The sequence below is a fragment of the Cervus canadensis genome, chromosome 8, assembly GCF_019320065.1.
Source record: "Cervus canadensis isolate Bull #8, Minnesota chromosome 8, ASM1932006v1, whole genome shotgun sequence".
Classification (NCBI taxonomy): Eukaryota; Metazoa; Chordata; class Mammalia; order Artiodactyla; family Cervidae; genus Cervus; species Cervus canadensis.
In genome coordinates, this window is record NC_057393.1 from 77,605,930 (window position 1) to 77,630,208 (window position 24,279).

General features: G+C 41.9%; 1 protein-coding gene across 1 annotated transcript in view; it reads left to right on the forward strand.

Annotated features, from left to right (window-relative positions):
• Positions 1-24,279, forward strand: part of CCDC6 (coiled-coil domain containing 6) — a 109,438-nt gene that overhangs the window by 80,489 nt on the left and 4,670 nt on the right. Inside the window, exons 4-8 of the mRNA XM_043476902.1 lie at positions 722-825; positions 5,303-5,463; positions 11,187-11,343; positions 14,891-14,991; positions 23,366-23,490. Coding sequence (XP_043332837.1) covers positions 722-825; positions 5,303-5,463; positions 11,187-11,343; positions 14,891-14,991; positions 23,366-23,490 — 648 coding nt within the window. The remainder of the gene's footprint in view (positions 1-721; positions 826-5,302; positions 5,464-11,186; positions 11,344-14,890; positions 14,992-23,365; positions 23,491-24,279) is intronic.

Below are 24,279 nucleotides of genomic sequence, written 5' to 3' on the forward strand. Positions count from 1 at the left end.
TGGAGAGTCCCATGGACAGACTGGCGGGCTGTAGTCCATGCGGTCGCAAAGAGTCAGACAGGACTGAGCGACTTAACACTTTCACTTTCTATGTTAATAAATTAAATTAATTGCTTCCCCAATTGCTTCTTTTTATGAAGTAGAATGCAATGTTGGGTTCCCTCTGCAATCATTTGCCTTCCCCTGAATCACATTTACCTTCTGCCCCACCTCCCCAGAAGTAACCAGTATTGTGAATGTGGTGTTTATCCTTTTCGCACATGTTTTTATATCTTAGGCCATATTTCTATGTACCCATTAACCACTTGGCAGAATGGTCTTCAGTGTTGGGAGTTACTTCCGTAAATGGAAGTGTAACCTTTCTGGTTTAATGTTGTGATGCATGCAGGACTAGGGAGACAAACCCACATATGTCCTGGGACAACTGGCAACAAACTCTCCTCAAACCCTCTTTAAGGAAAACTTTCCATGTGCCTGGAGTAACTGCTGAAGCAACCACTGTGATCCACAATTAAGCTTTAACATCAAAGAATGAACGTATCTCAGTTTTCTCAATTAAAGTTTAAGAATTAAATGCACTTAACATGTCTGTGCCAGAAAATTGACCATTTCTTTGCAGTTTTCTCCATGGAAAGGGATCATAGTGTTCCAATAAAAAAATCTAATTAACAAAGTTTAAGTGGCCTACAATTCTCAGTAAAACTTCTTTCTTTTCCTTCAGTTGAGACGGGAGAAGATTGACCTTGAAAATACTTTGGAACAAGAACAGGAAGCACTAGTGAACCGTCTCTGGAAGAGGATGGATAAACTTGAAGCTGAAAAGCGGTTTGTTGAGTCTTGCTGTTCAGTGTAGTGTATGTAAATGTGTGTGTGTTGGGAGTGGGGTTGGGGGACCGTGCTGAATGTGACCAGGGAGTAACAGTGGGACATTTTAATGCCTTGGTGGATGCACGCTGTTTTAATTTGACAAATGGGGAAAATGTTGATAGCCTATCCTCCTGTAAGTAGGGGAAACCATTAGACCATTCAGGTATGACCTAAATAAAATCCCTTACAATTATACAGTAGAAGTGACAAATAGATTCAAGGGATTAGATCTGATAGACAGAGTACCTGAAGAACTATGGACAGAAGTTTGTGATGTTGTGCAGGAGGCAGTGATCAAGACCATCCCTAAGAAAAAGGAATGCAAAAAGGCAAAATGGTTGTCTGAGGAGGCCTTACAAATAACTGAGAAAAGAAGAGAAGTGAAAGGCAAAGGAGAAAAGGAAAGATATACCCATCAGAATGCAGAGTTCCAAAGAATAGCAAGGAGAGATAAGAAAGCCTTCCTCAGTGATCAATGCAAAGAAATAGACGAAAACAATAGAATGGGAAAGACTAGAGATCTCTTCAAGAAAATTAGAGATACCAAGGGAACATTTCATGCAAAGATGGGCACAATAAAAGATAGAAATGGTATGAACCTAACAGAAGCAGAAGATATTAAGAAGAGGTGGCAAGAATACACAGAAGAACTGTACAAAAAAGATCTTCATGACCCAGATAACCACGATGGTGTGATCACTCACCTTGAGCCAGACATCCTAGAATGTGAAGTCAAGGGGGCCTTAGGAAGCATCACTATGAACAAAGCTACTGGAGGTAATGGAATTCCCACTGAGCTCTTTCAAATCTTGAAACATGATGCTGTGAAAGTGCTGTACTCAATATGCCAGCAAATTTGGAAAACTCAGCAGTGTCCAAAGGACTGGAAAAGGTCAGTTTTCATTCCAATCCCAAGGAAAGGCAATGCCAAAGAATGTTCAAACTGCTGTGCAGTTGCATTCATCTCACACGCAAAATAATGCTCAAAATTCTCCAAGTGAGGCTTCAACAGTACGTGAACCATGAACTTCCAGATGTTCAAGCTGGATTTGGAAAAGGCAGAGGAACCAGAGATCAAATTAGAAAGCAGGAGAGTCCCAGAAAAACATCTACTTCTGCTTTATTGACTATGCCAAAGCCTTTGACTGTGTGGATCACAGCAAACTGGAAAATTCTTAAAGAGATGGGAATACAAGACCACCTGATCTGCCTCCTGAGAAATCTGTTTGCAGGTCAAGAGGCGGCAGTTAGAACTGGACATGGGGCAAGAGACTTGTTCCAAATTGGGAAAGGAATATGTCAAGGCTGTATATTGTCACCCTGCTTATTTAACTTCTAGGCAGAGTACATCATGCGAAATGCCAGGCTGGATGAAGCACAAGCTGGAATCAAGATTGCTGGGAGAAATATCAATAACCTCAGATACACAGATGACACTACACTTATGGCAGAAAGTGAAGAACAACTAAAGAGCCTCTTATTGAAAGTGAAAGAGGAGAGTGGAAAAGTTGGCTTAAAAGTCAACATTCAAAAAACTAAGATCGTGGCATCTGGTCCCATCTTCATGGGTCCCACTTCATGGCAAATAGATGGGGGAACAATGGAAACAGTGAGAATCTTTATTTTTGGGAGCTCCAAAGTCACTGCAGATGGTGACTGCAGCCATGGAATTAAAAAGATGCTTACTCCTTGGAATTGGAAGAAAAGCTATGACCAACCTAGACAGCATATTAAAAAGCAGAGACGTTACTTTGCCAACAAAGGTCTGTCTAGTCAAAGCTCTGGTTTTTCCAGTGGTCATGGATGGATGTGAGAGTTGGAGTATAAAGAAAACTGAGGGCCAAAGAATTGATGCTTTTGAACTGTGGTGTTAGAGAAGATCCTTGAGAGTCCCTTGGACTGCAAGGAGATCAATCCAGTCAATTGTAAAGGAAGTCAGTCCTGAATATTCATTGAAAGGACTGATGCTGAAGCTGAAACTCCAGTACTTTGGCCACCTGATGGGAAGAACTGACTGATTGGAAAAGACCCTGATGCTGGGCAAGATTGAAGGCAGGTGGAGACGGGGGTGACAGAGGATGAGATTGTTGGATGGCATCACCAACTCGACGGACATGAGTTTGAACAAGCACTGGGAGTTGGTGATGGACAGGGAAGCCTGGTGTGCCACAGTCCATGGGGTCACAAAGAGTTGGACATGACTGAGCAACAAAACTGAACTATCCTCCTGTTGGTCCATCTTTATACTCCCCTCTTACTGTCCTGGTAGAATTTCTTTTCATTTGATGTTGGAGGCTATGAAGAAATTAGTTAAGGAGCTATTGTCCACCCCTGAATTGTTCTGAAGGATAACTACAGTTGCAACTTTTTACCTTATTGAACTGTCTTCCCTAGTTATTTTCTGAAGTGCTTAGGAGGTGTGCTGTGTTCCATGACTGATCACATATCTCTAGAGCGTACTTCATTAGGAAGCCTGAGATTTTAATAGCAAGTGATCATCTTTGTGTTTTAAGACTTACTATAGATAAAGTGTATAAAACTTTGTTTTTTAATAGACTTACTTGTACATATTTAAGGCTAGTGTTTTTACTGTTAAATGTATGTACATGGATATGAAAAACTCAGCAACACATGTAATCTTGAATCTCTTTGTGCCAGAACTGGGGTGGGAGTGCTTCCCTGGTGGTCCAGTGGTTAAGACTCTGAGCTCTCAATGCAGCATGCATGGGTTCAATCCCTGGTTGGGGAACTAAGATCCTACATGTTGTACCACACAATCCCCCACCAAAAAAAGGTCTGGTGGGGCCCTTAGATTTAAGCACTGTCTTCTTTGGGGTGGGTGGAACAGGGCTAATGGCAGGGAAGTTCTGTAGATGCAATGTATGTTTGAGTATAGAAAGGAAACTTGTTGAAAATATTCATTCACCTACTTCACCAGGAACTTTTGTTTACTGATCAGAAATATTTGCCATAAATATTTCGTTCGGATGAATAACCATAGATTGAATTCATCTCAAGATCTGCGAAACAGATTCATGTGTGGGTTGTATGTTAGTCGCTCAGTTGTGTCTGACTCTTTGCGGCCCATGGACTGTAGCCCGCCAGGCTCCTCTGTTCATCCAGTTCTCTAGGCAAGAATACTAGAGTGAGTTGCCATGCCCTTCTCCAGGGAATCTTCCACAGGCTTTAAAAAAATGCAGATCCAAGGTGTACCTATATGGAATTATTCAAGCAGTAGTTGAATCAGTTATGTTTTGTCTTATTATAGTAGTACTAACAAATTGAATCATGAAAAGTTACTTCATCTAATAGATGGAGAGACCATTACAATATTTAACCAACTAGTTTTCTCAGCAAGGGATAAACCCAAAGGTAAAAACCAATCTAAACCAAAAACTTCCCAGCAGTTTATAAAAAGGAGGCAGAGAAGTCTATTGCCAGTCAATCTTTCTTTGAAGAAAGCAGTAGAAGGTTTTATATATATAAATATCAGATTATTGCATGGAACTTTATGAAATTGTCATTTTGTCAAATATTAGAGCTTTACATACTTCAGACTAAAAATAATTGGTAGAGAAGGTGGCACCACCACTTATTAACCCAGTACATTTTTTTTTTGTCTTGTCTTTAACTCTTTTTACTTTTGCTGTGGCCAGAAGCAAAGGGCCTTCCATCCAGTTAGCCTTGCCCTCAAAAGTGTTTTTTCTTTTTCAAAATATTTACTTTTTAATTTATTTGACTGTACCAAGTCTTAGTTGCAGCAAGCAGGATCTTTAGTTGCATGTGGGATCTAGTTCCCTGACCAGGGATCGGACCTGGGCCCCCTGCATTGGGAGTGCAGAGTCTTAGCCACTGTACCAGGGAAATCTCAGGATTGGTTTTTCAGGAGGGGAGTTGAGAAATGTATCTGTCTATTTGACACAACCCTCCAAAGAGATTCATGATCTATAGTTCTTAAGTTTCAACTAAAAGCACTGAGGGGAAACTCCTCCAGGGTCTCATTGCCTCAAGCCCAACATGTGGACCATTTAGTCAGCAAATCATCCTGACTGCCCAGGGTATGCCCGGCATGGTAATCAGAAGCCAGTGTTAGAGATTTTTTATGTAAAGCTTAATTACCAGCGGCCATTTAACAGGAAGAAAGGGAAGGTGGATTCTTCAGCTTTGTCCTTTGACTTGGCTGTCAAGTAAGGGCGATTGAAAAATTGCTGGAAGATGGGCAGAGGAGTTAAACAATTTAGTGAATTTTGGTGATTAATATGAGCATGCTTTTAAAACAAACCTCCCAACTAGAATGTGTTGTTTTGTCTTTATTTTTCAATTACTAAGAATTTGTTTGTGTATTTTTAAAATAAATTATGGTGAGCATCAAATCAGTGTTTTATCTTTTAAAGACAAACTGTTTTTCATTGTTGGATTTTTCTTTTCAATGAAGAATCCTGCAGGAGAAATTAGACCAGCCGGTGTCTGCTCCCCCATCGCCTAGAGACATCTCCATGGAGATCGACTCTCCAGAAAACATGATGCGACACATCAGGTTTTTAAAGAATGAAGTGGAGAGGCTCAAGAAGCAACTGAGAGCTGCCCAGTTACAGCGTACGTAGCCTAGCAAGAACAGATGTGGCCATCTGTCCACAGAAGTAATCCACTTACCAAGGAGGGAGCTTTATGAAATGCATGTATTTCCCATTGAATTTGTATAAATTAAATTCATATTGTGTTTCCTTTCCAGTACATAATTATCTGTCTGTCATCCTGGAATAGTTTATTTAAAAAAAAAATATAACAAGGCAGGGCAAATAGTTAAGAATACTAGAAAATCACATAATTTCAGGAGGGTCCAGGATCAGAGGCACTATTTCTTTTCTTTTAATTAATTTTATTTTCTTTTAATTAATTTTATTTTCTTTTAATTAATTTTAATTGGAATATAGTTGATGAACAGTACGTTAGTTTCTGTTATTCAGCAAGCAGAGTGAATGAGTTATCAGATATCTATTTATATCTACCAGTTATCAGTTATCTATATCCACTCTGTTTTTGGATTCTTTTCCCATATTGGTCATTATAGAATATTGAATAGAGAGTTTCCTGTGCTATACAGTGGGTCCCCATTAGTTATCTATTTTATGTCAGAGGTAGGACTACTTCTCACCAGCTCCCTGGTGTCATCTCTTAGATGGGGCTAACAGAAGGGATGCTGGAGACCTCAGTGTACTTTGGGAGCATTAATGCAAAGAAGAGTATTTATCTTCTTTACTACCAGAATTGGGTCTCAGCTAATAGTTGTTCATGGTACTTGATGAATTAATGCTTTTGAAGTATATTCTTTTTATTTTTGGAAAGCTAAGGAACTAATTTCTGGATACGTGATTGGTCACGGTGTATTTGCTTGCATTTCTCCTATTTCAGTTTTTAGACTCTTCAAATTTATTTGAATAGATAATGCAGTACAAAGTATGCAGGGAAAAAATAAGTCTCTTTCACCCCTGACCCCCAGCCCCCCAGTTTTTACAATTAGCACATTTTTAATATAGTCCTCAGATGTGTGTGTGTGTAGACTTCTTTTATATAAATAGTAGCACAGTGAACATACCTTTTTTGCATTTTTCTGTTTTCACTTACTGTCTCTTGCAATTTTTCCCCTGCCGATACATACAGAACTGCCTTACTCTCCCTTTTAAAGTCTGTGCAGGGTTTGATTGTATGGATATGCTGTAGCTTATTTAACTCATCCCTTATCAACAGACCCATTTGAGCTGCCATGCGCTACCATAGAGACCATCTCTATACACATATTTTGATACCTGTGTAAGAATACCTTCAGGGTAAACTCCAGGGCATGGATTTGCTGAGTCAGATGAAATGCACATTTAAAATTTCAGTGATTCTTATCTTTATGTTTTCTTCTCTGAAGTGTATTGCAAGCTCTAATTCAGTACTGTGTCTGGGATGGGACATCAAGGTCATCTTGGGAACCTTTAAGAAATACAGTGCTGTTAACAAATGAGCACAAACTTAGTCATTTATTTTATTTTATTTCCAACAAAAGATCTCACATATTTATTAGTAAGATAAAGTACTAGCTGAGAAACACAACAGGAGAACCAGCCATTCCATCTCTTCTATAGAACACATGTGGCCTGTTCAGACAGCAGTTGTGTGGTTAAGATGCAAGCGATGTGGTAGGATGAAAGTGACCTTGACACAGTATAAATATGTGCGATTCATGTGTGAGGCTCCTTAGACCCAGCTTGGTTCTTCTCCTATGTCTTCTCTTAGAATTGTACCTGATTTCTTCTCGTATGTCTTCTCTTGGAATTGTACCTAGTTTTATTACCAGTTTTCATTCAAATCCATTGGGGAGGGGGGCAGGAATCACTTGACCCAGAAAGTCTTGTGAGAAGAAAGACGTGGCAAGGAGCAAATTCAACCACACTTAGGATGGTGAAGAAAAAGAAAGAGACAGACTCACTGATTTAAAACAATACCAATTTATTATGTTGCAGTTTTTGGAGGTCTGGGTTCAAAATAGGTTCACTGGGCTAAAATCAAGGTGTCAACAGGGGTCGTTTCCTCATAAGAGGCTTGAAAGGAGAAACTGTTTGCTTGCTTTCTTCAGCTTTTGAAGGCGTCTGCATTCTTTGGCTCATGACTCCTCCTCTGCATGGGTACCACTCCCACCTCTGCCACCCAGGTCACATCTTTTCACTCTGACCCTCCTGCCTTCCCCTTAAGCACCCTGGGGCTGCATCGGACCCACCCAGGTAATCCAGGATGAGTTCCCATTTCAGGGTCCTTAACCTCACCATGGCCACAGGCTTCAGAGATTAGGGTGTGGACATCTGTAGAAGGCCACCATCCTGGCTAACCCCATATAGGCTTCTGGGCTTACGCTAGGGGTGGAGCCTTGTCCCCTGTATTTTTTTTAAATAAAGGCCATTCTGATCATGTACCCCAGTTTGAGAATCACCATGGATGTGTATTCCGTGAAAACAAGTCAAAGAGTTCTCAAGTATTAGTTGTTTTAGGTTTGGGTGTTTTTTGAGTTTTTGCTGTGTTGGACAGACAAAGGTCTGTCCCCTTTCTGAAATCTTTCCAGTGCTATTTTTCTTTCCTGTGTATACTTGCCTTGTTGTTCCCCAGACAATGTTTTTGGAAGAAATTTGGGAAGGGTATCTTATTTCCTCTACTTCCTTCCTACTGCAGTGTTTGGTCCCTGGAGACACTGTGGATATCAACAGAGGCATCTGTAAATGCTGTTTGGATTTCGTGAGGACGGGGAAGACTGACCTGAAGTAGCTGCGTGTGGCTCCTAGCTGCTCACAGTTGGTTTAGGTTGGGTTTAGAGGATGAGTTCATGAGACTTTCCTCATCCACCTGCATCTGCCTCCTTAGGTTGTATAATCTAGTCCCCTTTGAAAGCTCCTCGGGCACTTGGGCCTTTTCCCGTAAGTCAAGCTGAGTCTGAGCTTGAACCTCTCTCCAGATGTCTCTCAACTCTGGTTGAATGTTAGAAGCCTCGGGGGAGTTTTCGTAGACCAGTGGAGAAGCTTCATCCTTGTGGATTTTAATTTCACTGGTTTGGATGAGATCTGGGCAGAAGTATTTTCTTACCGTAAACTTGAAAGGGAATGCAGAAGTGCAGGCTTTGGGACTTCCCTGGTGGTCCAGTGTTTAGGGTGCTGCCAGTACTGGGGACATGGGCTCAGTCCCTCGTCCAGGAATTAAGATCCCACACACCAGCCAAAAAAAAAAAAAAAAGCCAGGTACAAGCCACCTTAGGATCATATAGGAACCATCTTTTGGGAGACTGGAAATCACCTTCAGCTGACACTATTTTTGACTGGATTTGTGAGGTGGCTGAAGATGGCGGAAGTATAAGCTGTGACTTCAGAGCCTTAGGGAGCTCAGTGTAGGAGAAAGAGGATGACTCCTGAGAGTAAACGAAGTGTTAGTTGCTCAGTCATGTCTGACTCTTTGCAACCCCATGAACTGTAGTCAGCCAGGCTCCTCTGTCCATGGAATTTCCCAGGCAAGAATACTGGAGTGGGTTGCCATTTCCTTCTCCAAGGGATCTTCCTGACCCAGGGACTGAACCCAGGTCTCCTACATTGCAGGTAGATTCTTTACCACCTGAGCCACCAGGGAAGCCCCGAGAGTAAATCCAGCCCTGTGAAATCAGGTGTAGTGACCTGCCGGCAGAGGGCAGCCAAGCAATGCCACGGTCTCAGCCATCTGTGCCTGGGTCTGTCACACCCGGAGGCTCTGGGCCTCTGCCTTCTCTGTGCCTCTGGCTTCTGGGTTAATTGCCAAACTGCCAGGCAGTCTTTTCAACCATTGCTCCTGGTGACTGATGTTCTTGTCTATAGCTTATTGTTTAAGGATCCCCCTGCTGGTTTCCCCAGATGCTAAAGGATTGCCGTTTTTCTTTGAAAGATAGGGTTTCCTCTTAAATAATTATTCTCAAAGCCTCATGAATCCTCAGTTCTCGCCTATTTATGGAAAAGAAAGGCAACTTGCCCTGACAGCTGCCCATCTCCTTCTAGAAACACTAAAGATTCCAAGAGGCTGATAGAGTACTTCTTGTAGAGCAAGTGAAAAATTCTGCCCCCAAACATATCTGGGATGAAATACCTTTAATCATTTATATTAAAAGTGTACTTTGTAAATATTTTCCCAGCATGCCTTCAATTAAGGAGATTTTTGCATCTGGATTAGACAGCAGGGTTTCTGGTTAGATTGAAAACAGCCGAGAGATTTAGCGTTTAGTGTGCATAATAGTGTGTAATAATTTGGGTGTTTTCATTTGAATTTCTAAAATAAGGATTTTCAAAAACTTGGATGCATTCTGTCATGATGGTCTCTTGGAAGTCATTGAGTACTCATCAAAAGTCATTATTTGCTAAAAATGCCAGACCTCCATTGAGTTATATAAAACTGGAACTCATTTGGTAGACTTGGAAGTCGAAATAGGGTCAGTTTATAGGAGAGAAATTGTCAGTGCAGCAGTTACCACCTTCCTTCCTTCTTAAATTTGGACCAGACTGATAATATGGGGTAGTATCCTGTCGGGCTATCTCTTAGATGTGGTCACGGCCGCTCTAAACTTGTAAGTACTTTTCGGAAAAGAGAAGTAGATGGAGATTGTACTTTTCCCAAGTTCCTTGCCTGAGATAGGGGGAAATGAAGGAGCCAAGAAAATGGGTAGACACTGAGGTTTGTATGAAGGTTATTTTTGTTACTTAGTAACAACATATTCTGTCTGGGGTAAACCAGGAAAGGGGGGAGGTCTGTCTAGGGTAAACCAGGAAAGGGCAGAGGGTCATGTTTTACCTTTGGTTGCAGGGATGTCACAGAATCCTGCAGAGGTACTCCGGAGGGCAGACAGCTCAGCAGAAGGGGATTCCAAAGCCCCAGGAAGATGTTGGTTCCACATTTCAGATTCCTCCAAGAGATGATCTGGCTGGTTCAGCCTGAGTCTATAGTGTCTAGCCCTGCAGCCAATTAGTTCTGACTGCCCCACATATGGAGCAGCTCCCGAGGAAGGGGGTACTTGTCATAAGCAAGAGCCATCCCAAGTACCTGGCTGCACGTAGGTCTTGATATGCTGTCTGCCTCCAAAACACTGTGCATCAGTTAGGAGACAGTAACACATACACCAAAAATTAGACTGATTGGAAATGTTGATCTAATGTTGGAAATGTTGATCACATAGTGCTTACTACGTCAGTTTCTGGTTTTGTAAAAAGATTTATAACTGTCACCTAGCTCATTGAGTACACTGGTTCTCCATGTGCAACCCCCTCCCCGCCACCCCCACCACCACCACTTGCACTGGGGGTGTGCTAACAAGTGTGGTCTCTGGGTGTGTTCGCATAGACGACCTGCCCCACTGTGTCCGGTGTTGACAAGCAGCAGAAGTGGTGCCCTGAGGGGAGCCCATGGGCTGAATTTATTTCCCTATCTGGACCCCTTCCCCTCTTCACTCCAGCAAGGTAGTGAGCGCTCTGGTAACCACTCAGGCCAGACGTGCTCCAGCGTGTCTTCCTCTGCATAGAGCACTTTAGAAGGCGAGAAAGTGGGATTGATGCTGCCTAATCCTTCACTGCTTTTCACGTTTTTTTTCCTAAGTGCAGATCATTGGTCAACCTTGGTACTTGGGATAAACTTGAAATCCAGGTGTCATCTGTGTGTGGGGAGTGAGAACGGCTGTCTTGTTCTTGGTCTGTGGCACAGAGGCTGGACCAGCCCTGTCTTTTTAAGAGTGGACTATGACTGCATGGATCTTGGTTTAATCGAGAACTCTGGCTTTTCAGATTCCGAGAAAATGGCGCAGTATTTGGAGGAGGAACGTCACATGAGAGAGGAGAACCTGAGGCTGCAGAGGAAGCTGCAGAGGGAAATGGAGAGAAGAGAGGCCCTCTGTCGACAGCTCTCCGAGAGCGAGTCCAGCTTAGAGATGGATGATGAAAGGTGCGTGTGTGTCCCACAAACCTCCTGAGAACAACAGCAACGAAAACCAGCCTCCAGCCCCGCTTCACCTCCTATGAGATGTGGTAGGAGATGGCTGGAACGTTTATTTATTGTCATGATGAATGTTGTCACCTCAAAGTGGATGCCGAGAATGAGATAAACGAAGAAGATTGACCATCCTCCTTAAACACAGAAAGATAAAGGAAATGACCTCTGCCAAATTACTGATAGTAGAGAAGTGGGGCAGGTCATGTGTAGAGAGGCAGCATCGACATGTGTTGTTGAATTCATCTGATCCTATGTCATGTCTCTTTAGAGCATGGGTGATTGTTATTTAGTTGCTAAGTCATGTCTGACTCTTTAGCGACCCCATGGACTAGCCTGCCAGGGTTCTCTGTTCATGGGATTTCCCAGGCAAGGATTCTGGAGTGGGTTGCCATTTCCTTCTCCTGGGAACCTTCCTGACCCAGGGATTGAACCTGCGTCTCCTTTTGCTACTACTGAGCCACCGGGGAAGCCCTTAGAGTATGGGTGGGAACATCTTAGTTCACAGAAAAGATGAGCAGGCCATGCATGGTACAGCCTGAGAAAGCAAATGTGTCCAGGAGGTGAAAGAATCTGCCAGAGATAGGCGAAAGTTTTTGAAAGCCAGAGGTTTTGCTTTAACACACTTGGTGACTTTTCAGCCTTTTTGCAGCTACTTTTCAAAAACAAAACAAATACATTTATCTGCCCAGGCCTCAATATCAAGACCCTCATTGTCCCACTGAGAAATGGGTTGGAATAAGAGAGTCATGCTTTGGTTAGCTAGACAGATTTTTCCTTTCCTTCCCTACCCGCCCTCCTGTTCTGTACTTTGAAGAGAGGTGATTGTTAAGACAACCACCATCTGACAGGACTGGGCGGCCAGTCTCTGACCAGGGTCTGCCAATGGCTGTGATGACTTACAGTTGCTGTTGACAACAGCACGTTGTTTGAACACATGTGGGCAGTTCTAGCAGATCAGCACTCCACTTCTCTTACTGAACAGATCCAGAGAGCTAACAGGCCTTCTGATTAATTCACTGTGGGCAGTGATAGTATTATCATTTCATAAAAAATGTATGGTTTTTTATAATGAAGATCTACTTTTATCATTTAAAACATTTTAATAAAAATAGACTTAAATCTGTTTTTAAAACTATCTTCCTTGTTTGAGAAGAATGAAAGTGAGTCTTTTTTCCTCAGAAGTTTATATTCTAAAATTGTCATCCTTAACTCTGAATTTCACTGATCTGTTTCTGACAGTGTCTCATTCTTCCTGAAATTCTTATCCTCTGAAAACCTTTTTGACCAAGAACATCAGCTAGAATATTAGTTAACTTACTACTTTATCAACTACCTGAAGAAATGGAGCAGAGCGTGTGTTAATATACACAACACAGGGCCCTGTGCTTGATTGTTTTTTTTAATTGGGGTATAGTTGCTTTATATTGTTAGTTTCTACTGTACAGCTAAGTGAATCAGCTGTTTGTATACATATATCCCTTCTTTTTTGAATTTTGAATATGACGCACTGAAGGACAAGTTCTCTGACTACGGTGACAACACTAAGGATACTTCAGTCTTCTGGACAAAAATCGTTTTTCCCCAGAATTGGTATTTACTGCAGAAGGTTTGCCTTGCTTACTTTCTTTTATTTTGACTTGTCCAGTGTACATGGTAGCATCAGGAACAAGGTTTGACTCCTAGCCCCACTCTCCCACTCTTCTTTTATTTAATGTTGGAGGATAGTTGATTTACAATGTTGTATTTGTTTCAGGTATACAGCAAAGTGCTTTAGTTATACAAATCCAGATATCTGGGCTTCCCTGGTGACTCAGATGTTAAAGAATCTGCCTGCAATGCAGGAGACCTGGGTTCAGTCCCTGGATTAGGAAGATTTTCCTGGAGAAGGGAATGGCTACTCATTCCAGTATTCTTACCTGGAGAATTTCATGGACAGCAGAGCCTGGTGGGCTACAGTCCATGGGATTGCAGAGTCAGGCATGATTGAGCGGCTAACACATATTCATCTATCTATTCTTTTCCATATTCTTTTCCCATATAGGTTAATGTAGAATATTGAATGTAGTTCCCTGTGCTATGCAGTAGGTCCTTGTTACCTTTTTTAGGTTGATTATCAGGAGTCAAGTACAGCTGCCCAATAAAGACGTCTGCTGTCCCTACTGGGGATAGTATCACATTTGGGAGAAGGAAAATAGACACTTGAGACTTACATATGTTGAATTCCTTAAAGACCAAGAAGTGGTCTTAGTAGCCTTGCTGGCTGCAGAATCACAGGTGTCTGGTCTAGCAGCGCCATGGTGGGCTACACTAAGAGAGCAGGGAGAACTGGTGGTGGGTAGCTCACTGACAGGTGCACGCCAAACTTGGGAGCCTTGTTTTCTTCGAGTTGACTAAACCTGCATAGAAGTAACTGTGTTCAAGTTCCTTGTGTGAACTGATTAAACGTCAGGGCTGAGATCGCCTCTAGGGTAGACATGTCTGCACGTGTTCCTTCCTTTGGCTGGAAAGCCTAGGAAGGGTCACTTATTAGAGAGTTCCTCAGGCAGAAATTCGCCCTTGTCAGCTCTCTGTGCTCATTCACCAAGTGAGGTCTAATGTGATTTCTGAATCCAGGGAGAAGGCTGATGTGCACTGTGCGACCTGCTAAGGTGCTCACCCGAGTGTTTTTTATTACATCCCGCGTTCAAACACGTGACTGTTAAGCAAGGCCTGCCTTGTAAAGAATTAACATCCACTTCAGGGAACCACGTACCTTTAATTTGATGACATACATCTCAGAGGGCTTGTTTGGCTTGGTCTTTCAAGTAACAATTTACATGTAGCCATTATAGCATTTACATGTAGCCACTGAGCCCCATTGGTAGCTCAGACCTTAAAGAATCTGCCTACAATGTGGGAGACCTGGATTTGATCCCTGGATCGGGAAGGTCCCCCTGGAGAAGGAAATGGCAACTCACTCTAGTATTCTTGCCTGGAGAATCCCATGGACAGAGGAGCCTGGCAGGAGTCGCAAAGAGTCCAACACAACTGAGCAACTAACCACACACACACACACAACACACGCTTACAACATGGAGTGTTGTAAGTCCATGGAGTCGCAAAGAGTCCGACATGACTGAGCAGCTAACGTACGCACACACAGCACACAGTTACAACATGGTTGTGTCTCATTCTTGGGACTGGGGGAGTGAACGCCTACGTAACTGTTCTGTGATGGAGAAAAGCCTGGTCCTCTCTGTGATGCTGGTGACATCAGGCCTCCATCCTGAGTAAAGACACCCTGGATTCCCTCACCCATGCCCCTGCAGAGAGAGCTGTGCCAGGCAGTGCAGCAGCGTGGCTCTGGCGGCTGTATTATACACGTGCATCGCTACAGCGACACTTTCTGAACATTCAGGAGTTCTACCTCACAATGCGAACGTCTGACATTTTCTCAGGGGAGCTTTCTGAGGAACCGCTGGGATGCAGGCGGTGCTAACCATGTCATCCTGCCTCTTAGGTATTTTAACGAGATGTCTGCACAAGGATTAAGACCTCGCACTGTGTCCAGCCCGATCCCTTACACACCTTCTCCCAGTTCAAGCCGGCCAATATCACCCGGTGAGTGTGTGTTCTCAGCTGCCTCTGCGACTCATTTCTGCTGTATTTATTAGGTACCCCTGAATACGTTCCCTCCCAGCATATAAAAAGTCTTGTAAACAGAGAGGGGTCAAGTGTTGTCCAGAAACATTAAAAAAAAATGATCAATACCATCACAACAGAGTCTTTGCTTCAGATTTTTAAGCACAAATATTGTAATACCAGCTGCTGGTTTTCTTGTTTTTCTGGAACTAAAAAATGTAATTTAACTCTAAGAAACCTTTGTGAAAAGACTACCTTTGACTATGATTTTAGGTGCCAATGAATTGACAAGAAGCTTGGATAGATTTTTCTGAGATGCATCATAGTTTATTATGGGTTCTCTTGTTATGTTTTATATTCACCGTCTCCTTTTTTGTCCTTAAAATAATTAATGCAGGTGTCATATTGAAATTGAGGGAGAAGTGATGCGGAGGTTCCGTAGCTACTGGTCAGATGGCCAAGAAGTGGCGAGGCAGGGCATATCTTATTTCCAAGGCCTGTGTCCTTCCGAGCACAGGCTGCCTCCTGCTCTTTGCAGTGGTGGTGAGTGGGCCTCGGCCCTGAGACACAGACCGAGCAAGAAGGAACTGGCTTTGCTTCTGTCTCTGGCTTTGCTCCTGTCTCTGGCTTTGCTCCTCAGAAGCCTTCCCCTCAAAGGCAGATTTGTCTTCATCTGACCCCAAAAACCTCTCTCCCCGGGGTCCCTGGCTCCACACCCGCACAGCATGGGACTCTCAGGGCAGGAGGGCAAATTAATGACCCAGCAGGGAAGAAAGAGGAAGGTGGGAGGGAGGGCAATGAGTGGAGGGAGGAAAGAGAAGGTCGCCGGCCAAGGGCTTGTGTCTTATGACTGAAGTGGCCAGGCTGCTCTTCTGTGCTTGCTGGTAAACAGGTTTTCAACAGAGCTGGGAGAAAAGTGGGGGGGTGGGGGGCTGGAGGGGCAGCTTCACAGCAGAATAAAGTATGGTGATAGCTTAAAAGGGTGGCAGCAATAAAGGTTTTGTGGTCTGGGACAGTGAAACAGCTTCACGTTAGGGTGTCATCTCATTTTGTCTGCTGTAATAACGGGACACCAAGGATGGATGCCCTTCAGGTTGACAGAGGAGAAGTGCCGCAGCCATGCAGGTGGCTGAGGATAGCAGGAGGCAGAAACGGCTTGGTTCTGTGAGTTTAGGATCCAGCCCAGCACTATGCTGCTATGACTTTTTGTAAGACGGGTCACACTTTTTGGTTTTTGTCTGTCTGTTTTTGCCCAAGCCACGTGGCATGCAGAATCTTAGTTCTCTGACTAGGGATTGAACTCATGTCGCCTGCAGTGGAACTGCAGAGTCTTAACCATTGGCCCACCAAGGACATCTCTAGAAGGGTCATTTTTTAAAAGCCCAACACAAAGTGTGGCAGCTTTTGTCCACTTGGGGCTGGCACGCTCTCTCCGGCATCTGACAGGGTGAAGAGGGGCTGTTTGCAAATCAAAAGGACTTTCTGTTATGGACCTTCAGCACAATCATCACTTGTCCTTGCCCCAAAGGATGTTCCTGAGTCTGTTTCTCCTGCTCTGCAGTGGCCTTGAGATCTTTCCAGAAGCTTCTCTCCTGAGCTGCCTCTCAGGTTTCCCCAAAGAGCATTTGGGTTTCACTACCAGGAGGATAAAGGTTTTCTTTGCTTTCTGATTTATTGATGGGGAAGAAAGTCGTGAGTTAGGAAGAAGCAAGAAAGAGGAAGGCTCTTATATCTCATAGTGATGCTGATTCATGTTAAGTATAATTTAATGTTCTCTTTGATTGATTTAAACCTAAATGCATGTGATTTTTAATTCATTAAATGTAGTTTTGTGGCCACTGAAGAAATCAAAAACAAGAGTGAGACCTTGGTTGGGAATATTAACTTCTATGGTAACAAATACTCTGCAAGAAGATTTATTGCATGCACAGAATTTTGGCTTTTGCTGCCCGTGTTGCTATAATGTGGGGCTTCCTTGTATAGACAAGCTAGTTGGTTATCCATTAATACTACATCATAGTAAGTAACAACTAGAGATTTTTTCTTTTTAAATTTCAGCCAGCTTTAGTGAGAACATTTGTACCATCTTTGAAATTCTAGAATATCATCAAAGTAGATTATAAACTCCTTTTGGCAGTGGAATTACTCCTATTCTCTCTAGTCCATTGCATGCATAATATATGAGCAATATCTAAATTTTCGAGTTTTCTTTTCACTTTATTTTTTATTGAAACAATTTGTGGTTCTCAATATTATGAATATCTAATCACTTCTTTAGTGGAACTGTGCTGTTTGTATAGTTTTCATTTCCATTTTAAGTATTTTGGCTCTTCTTCCCTTACCATTTCTGGTTAACATTGGCAGTCTTGTATTTTCACTAACTTGTTGGAATATTTTGAGGGCTGTCTCACAACTTGATTGAAAGGAACGTTTCCCAGAACTTACAAAAAATTCTTGCTTATATGTGGACTTATACATGTGGATTATACAGAGTATTATTTTTTCCAGCAAATTTTTTGAAGTTGTTCACTATTTTATATAGCCTAAGAAAAAGCCATTCCCAATTAGCACGTTTTCATGTGCCTACATCAGGCATGAGAAATAATGAAGTTTTTAAAAGGACCTATACCACACTAGCAACAAGCATAACTGCTGCTCCTATCTTGGTTTCTAATTCCATTCTCCAGTTAAAAGAACTGAGGCTCTTTGGAGAAATGTATGTTTCTGGAGCCTGGGGTAGGGAATATATGAGATGAATGTGGACATTCTGGTAATGCCAACAAAGTAAGGAGAAGCACAAAAAACACAAAGATGAGGATAGTTCCGAGAGACGCAGGAGCTAGCTGAAAGGGTTCCCAAAGCCCAAAGCTGGAACATTTGAACGATAAATAGTGTAATAGTAGATTGTAACCCAAACAGAAAACAAATCATCATCAGCTCACACTGATCTAAATAAATAACTAAGTAAATAAACAGGGAGAAGAGATAAATCTCTCATTACAGAGGAATTCCAAATAATTGATGTAGATACTTTATCCTCATGGAAGTGGAAATAGCTCCCTGATCTCTAAATGTGGACTGCAGATGAGGATTTGCAGAGAATACGATGTGAGAGGAAGGGGAAAGAGTACCTTTATATGGAGAAACTTCACAGGTACTGCCTCAGCCAGGAGATCAAGGTCAACATCAACAGTGGTCAGTCATGTTTGTAGTATGTACCCTTGATATGAGGGCTTCCCAGATGGCACTAGCGATAAAGAACCCGGCTGCCAATGCAGGAGACATAAGAGATGCAGGTTCAATCCTTGGATCAGGAAGATCCCCTGGAGGAGGGCATGGCAACCCACTCCAGTATTCTTGCCTGGAGAATCCCATGGACAAAGGAGTCTGGTGGGCTACAGTCCATAGGGTCGCAGAGAATCAGACACAACTGAAGCGACTTAGCACACACACACCCTTGATATGATGTGATGAGAAGAGCCCTTTACCTCTGCGGTCTTCCTCCCCAAAGCCCATCACCCCACGTAGAAAATGTCAGACAGTAGAGGGACACTCTGTCTGTAAAATACCTGATCAGTACACCTTAATACTGATGAGGTCATAACAAACAAGGAAATTTGAGGAACTATCTCAGCCAAGAGGTGCCTAATGAGACATGACAACTATGCATAGAACATGGTATCCTAAATGGATTCCTGAAACAGGAAGAGGACAGTAGGGAAAACCTCAGGAAATCCAGATAATGTATGAACCTGAGTTAGTAGTAATGTATCAATGATGGTTTATTAGTTGTGACAAAAGTACCACAGTGGCATAAAAAGTTAATAATAGGGAATCTGTTGGAATTCCCCAGCAATCCAGTGGTTACGACTGCACGCTTTCAATTCCAAGGTCATGGGTTCAGTCCCTGGTTGAGGAACTGCTGCTGCTGCTAAGTTGCTTCAGTCGTGTCTGAATCTGTGCGACCCCATAGATGGCAGCCCACCAGGCCTCCCCCATCCCTGGGATTTTCCAGGCAAGAAAACTGGAGTGGGTTGCCATTTCCTTCTCCAATGCATGAAAGTGAAAAGTGAAAGTGAAGTTGCTCAGTCGTGTCCGACTCTTAGTGACCCCATGGACTACAGCCTACCAGGCTCCTCCGTCCATGGGATTTTCCAGGCAAGAGTACTGGAGTGGGGTGCTAAGATCCTACAAATCATGTGGTGTGATCAAATAATGATAATACGGAATCCAAGTCTGTGAAGTGCAGGAACTCTCTATACTTATTTTTGCCACTCTTCTGTAAACCAAAAACTATTCTAAAATAAGAACTCTATTTTAAAGCTACTAAATAGATAAGATCACCTACTCACGGACGATAGAGGGAGAAGAGAAAAGGCCTCCCTTCTGATCCAGAAGTGACTGTAATATTTAGAGGTCATGTGCAGAAGGAAACTTGGCGAAGGAGATTGGGAAGTTGCTCCCAGAGGAGAGGAAGGATAACCAGTATCTGATATCACTGAGGTGAAGACAAAAGCCTTTCAGCAAGAAGGGAGGGGTCAGCTCTGTCCCTCATTGCCCCGGGGTCAGTTGCAATAAAGAGCAGAGAGGAGCGATGCAGCTGGCAGCACAGAAACGCTGCCTACCTTGGCAAGAGCAGCCTTGATGGAGTGACGAGGACAGAGCCAGGTCAGGGAGAGCTGAAGAAGAAATCCTATCTCTAGTGCCTGAATGTTCACAGAGACAGTGTTTTCATGAATGACTTGTAGAACTAAAATAATCTCCAAAGGAACAGAATCTTCAAACTTCTGCCTTTTGTTTGGTTCTATGGTGGCTGGTTTTGTTGTTTTTTTTTTCCTTTAGCAGAGGTGTATTAGAGGGAATTTGGGGGCAGTTGGAAGAAGCAGAAATGTTCATAAAACCATCCAGAATCCTTATATCCAAAGTCAGTGTTAATATTTTAGTGTTTTCAAGTGTCGATTTTGCTTAGTGGTATTTTGTCATGAATTGCTTTTAATGAATCATTTTTTTAAAATTCACAATCTTGAGCTAGTGGACAATGAAATAAATCTTAAAATTTTTACTCTAGGCAATGCATTTCTGTAGTAGAGCAAGAGCAATTTATTCCAACAATAACTTCATAAAGCCACAGTATTCTGTTTAGGAGGCATTTTCTATTTAGGATTTTTGGGGGATTTTTATCCTTTATTGTATTTCTGGGCCTGAGGGTCAGATGTATGATGATTATAACTTAGGAGAAAAAGAAAATGTGTAAGACTTGGTCTCTGGCCTCTAATGCTTATGAACAACAACAGGGCCTAAGGAAACATAAGAAATAAAATACTATTAATGCAAGGCCAAATATAATGAGTTTTATGTATTTTATATCCCCTAAAATGTTAAGCTGTGGTGCATCCATACTCAATGACATATTACCCAGCACTAAAAAGAAATTAACTTGATATACACAATAACTCGGAAGGATCATAGGGGCATTGTGATGAATGAAAAACTAATCTCAAAGGATTGTATACTGTATAATTTTGTATCTATTAATATAGCATGCTCAAAGTGAGAAAATTACAGTGATGGAAAACAGATCAGTCCTTGCCAGGGGTTAGGATTAGAGAGAGGGCATAACAGTTAAAGGGACAACACAAAGAAGTTTGCTTGTGGTTTTGCAATGATTCTGTATGCTGATTGTGGTGATAATTACTTGGATCAGCACAAGTGATAAAATTACACCTGTATGTGTACACACACACACACAGTGAGTTTGTATCTTAGTCACTTGTTTTGGGCCAATGTCAATTTTCTGTTTTTGACAATGTGCTGTGGTTATGTAAGATATCATTGAGGGAAGCTGGGTGAAGTGTAGACAGAGATCCTGTAGTATTTTTGCAACTTCTTATGAATCATAAACTATTTCAAACTAAGAATTTATGATAAAATTAGAAGGTATAATATAAAATAAACTAATTTCAAAGGAGAGAGAGCTACCAGCTTAGAGAGCTTTTGAGATGAGCCTAGAAGGAGAGGTTGTTGTTGTTCAGTTGCTAAGTTGTGCCCAACTCTTTGTGACCCTGTGGACTGCAGCCCAGGCTTCCCTATCCTTCACTATGTCCCGGAGTTTGCTCAAACTCATGTCCATTGAGTTGGTGATACCCTCCAACCATCTTGTCCTCTGTCATCCCCTTCTCCTGTCTTCAATCTTTTCCAGCATCAGGGTTTTTTCCAATGAGTCGGCTCTTTACCGCAGGTGACCAAAGTATTGGAGCTTCAGCATCTGTCCTTCCAATGAATATTCAGGATTGATTTCCTTTAGGATTGACTAGTTTGATCTCCTTGCTGTCCCAGGGATTCTTAAGAGCCTTCTCCAGCACCACAGTTTGAAAACATCAATTCAGGAAATGCTTAAATATCTATTTCTTTGGAGAGGAACATTGGGATATATAGGGCTTTTTGTTTTCTTCATTTAATATCCTGAAGTTGCCAAGTTTTCAGTGATGGCTTTTTGTTTGCCTTTGTGGCTACAACAAACACGGTGGTTTTGTCTCATTATTATTGGTGTATCTTTTGACACTTTCCCTTTTCTTGCACCTGGTCTTTACCCCTTCATTCTATTTTTTCCACTTTACTCTTATTTCTTCTCCTGTCTTCTACTTTTGTATTGTCTCAGTTGTACTCCTCTCAAGCCTTGACTTTTTTTTTTTCCAGTGGAGATAAGAACACTTAGCATGAGATCTACCCTCTTAACACCTTTCTAACTGTTCTGTACAGTGTTGTTAAATAGGTACAATGTTGTACAGCATATCTCTGTAACTTACTCTTCTTATAAAATTGAAACGTTTTACCCATCAAATAATAATTCCCCATTTCCTCTATCCCCACCCACTGTCAACCACCATCCTGCTCTCTGCTTCTGTGAGTTTGACCTAGATCCTTTATGTATGTGTTGTCATGCAGTATCCATCCTTCTGTGACCGGCTTATATTAGTTAACATAATGTCCTCCAGGTTCATCCATGTTCTTTTAAAAAAAAAAAAAAAAGCATTTTCTTCTTTTTGAAGGCTGAATAATATTCCATTGTATGTTTATACCATGTTCTCTTTATCCACTCATCTGTTGATGAACTTTTAGGTTGTTTCTATGTCTTGGCTACTGTGAATAGTGTTGCAATGAACCTGTGGGTGCAAATTTCTTTTCAAGATCCTGTTTTCAATTCTTTTGGATAAATGCCCTGAAGTGGGATTGCTAGATCATTTATGGTAGTTCTATTTCTAATTTTTGAGGAAGCTCCATAATGCTTTCCATAGCGTTTGCACCAATTTACATTCCCATCAGCAGTGCATGGGGTTCCCTTTTCTCCACATCCTTGCCAACCTTTAGAAATGTTTATTTTTATTTTTTATAATAGCTATCCTAACAGATGTAAGATCATGTCCTGTTGTGGTTTTGATTTGCTTTTCACTGATGATTAATGATGTTGAGCATCTTTTCATGTGTCTATTGGCCATCTGTTTGCCTTTTTTGGAAAAGGGTCCGCTGAGGTTCTCTGCCCATTTTTTATCAGGTTATTTGTTTATTTGCTTTTGCACTGGATGAGTTCCTTACATATTTTGGATATTATTCCCTTATCTGATACATGATTTATAAATATTTTCTCCCATTCCATAGGTTACCTTTGTGTCGATTATTTCCTTTGCTGAGCAGAAGCTTTTTAGTATGCTCTAGTCCCACTTGGCTATTTTTGCTTTTGTGGCTGTGTTTTTGGTGTCATATCTAAGAAATCATTGCCAAGACCAATGTCATAAAGCTTTCCCCTGTGTTTCCTTATAGGAGTTTTATGGTTTCGGGTTGTATGTGTGAGTCTTTCATTCATTTTGAGTTGATTTCTGTGTGTGATGTAAGTTAGGGCTCCAGTTTCATTCTTTTTGCACATGAATGTCCAATTTCCCAGCACCATTTGTTGAAGAGACCACCCTTTTACCATTGCATATTCCTGGCACCTTTGTTGAAATCATCTGACCATTTATGCGTGGACTTATATCTGGACTGTCCTGTCTGTTATAGGGCTTCACTTTTATTTCCTTTGTTATCCATCCATCAGGCCATTTGGTGAGCCCATCACTCCTCTTATTCGTTTGCATTTTTGTAGATGAATAAGAACTTCTACATTTTTTTTTTTTTGGCCTCAAGGCATGTGGGATCTTAGTTCCCTAACCAGGGATTGAACCTGTGCCCCCTGCATTAGCAGCATGGAGTCTTGACCACTAGACCACCAGGAACTTCCCTATTTTTAAGCCTCCTAGATGCTTAAGACACTAGAGAGTTGAGTCCAGAGTAATACTCACAAGTTGTTGTTATATTTCAGGTCTGTCATATGCAAGTCACACAGTTGGTTTCACGCCACCAACTTCACTGACACGAGCCGGAATGTCTTATTACAATTCCCCAGGTCTTCATGTGCAGCATATGGGAGCATCCCATGGTATCACAGTAAGTATCCATGCAGGAAGCAGCACTTTATGTCTGATGGTGGCAGCGACTGACACAGCGACATGGGAGCTGGTATTGATGCCCTTGGAACTTTACCTTTCTTATTCTTTCAGTTCATCTTAAACTTCTAGATATCTCCCAACAATTCAATGCCGCATTGTGGTGTTGAAACTAAAATCCTTCTCAGGAGGCAAAATCTTGACCTTCACTTTCTTTGAAGAATTGCCCTTCATGAAATGTAGTTTGCACTCTGGCCAATGCTGTGATTGAACTCTAGCCAGCTCCTTGCCATAGTGAATTTTTGTTGGTTGCCATCACAACTAAAAGTATTTATTGTCTGCATCTTCACAGTTTGCTGACCCTCAATATTCTTCCTGAAATTAAATTCATTTCTAGTTTCATCCAGAATTTTCTTTCCTGAAATTAGAAGTAACCTTATGTGTATCTGGTTCGGGCCCTACTCAGCCAAGTGTTTTCTTTAGAGCTGGTTATGTAGTTGAATAAGAGGCTTGTTGGAAATGTCACTAATAGAGGTTTGAGAACAGGGTAGAATGGAGGATGTTCCCAGTGAGGGAATCTTGAAAAGAAGAGACCTGTTCTACAAAAAAAAAAGTGTGTAAGATATTTCTGAAGCTGTTTTGCTGGTTTGATGAGCTTTACATAAAAGCAGGAACATTTTTGGTTGAGCCATAGCTTTCAGGATATCGAAAACTTGTTTGAGGGATGGAAGGAACTGGAGACACACAACAGAGAGAAAAAATTTAAGAGAAGGATGTGACAGCTGTTTTT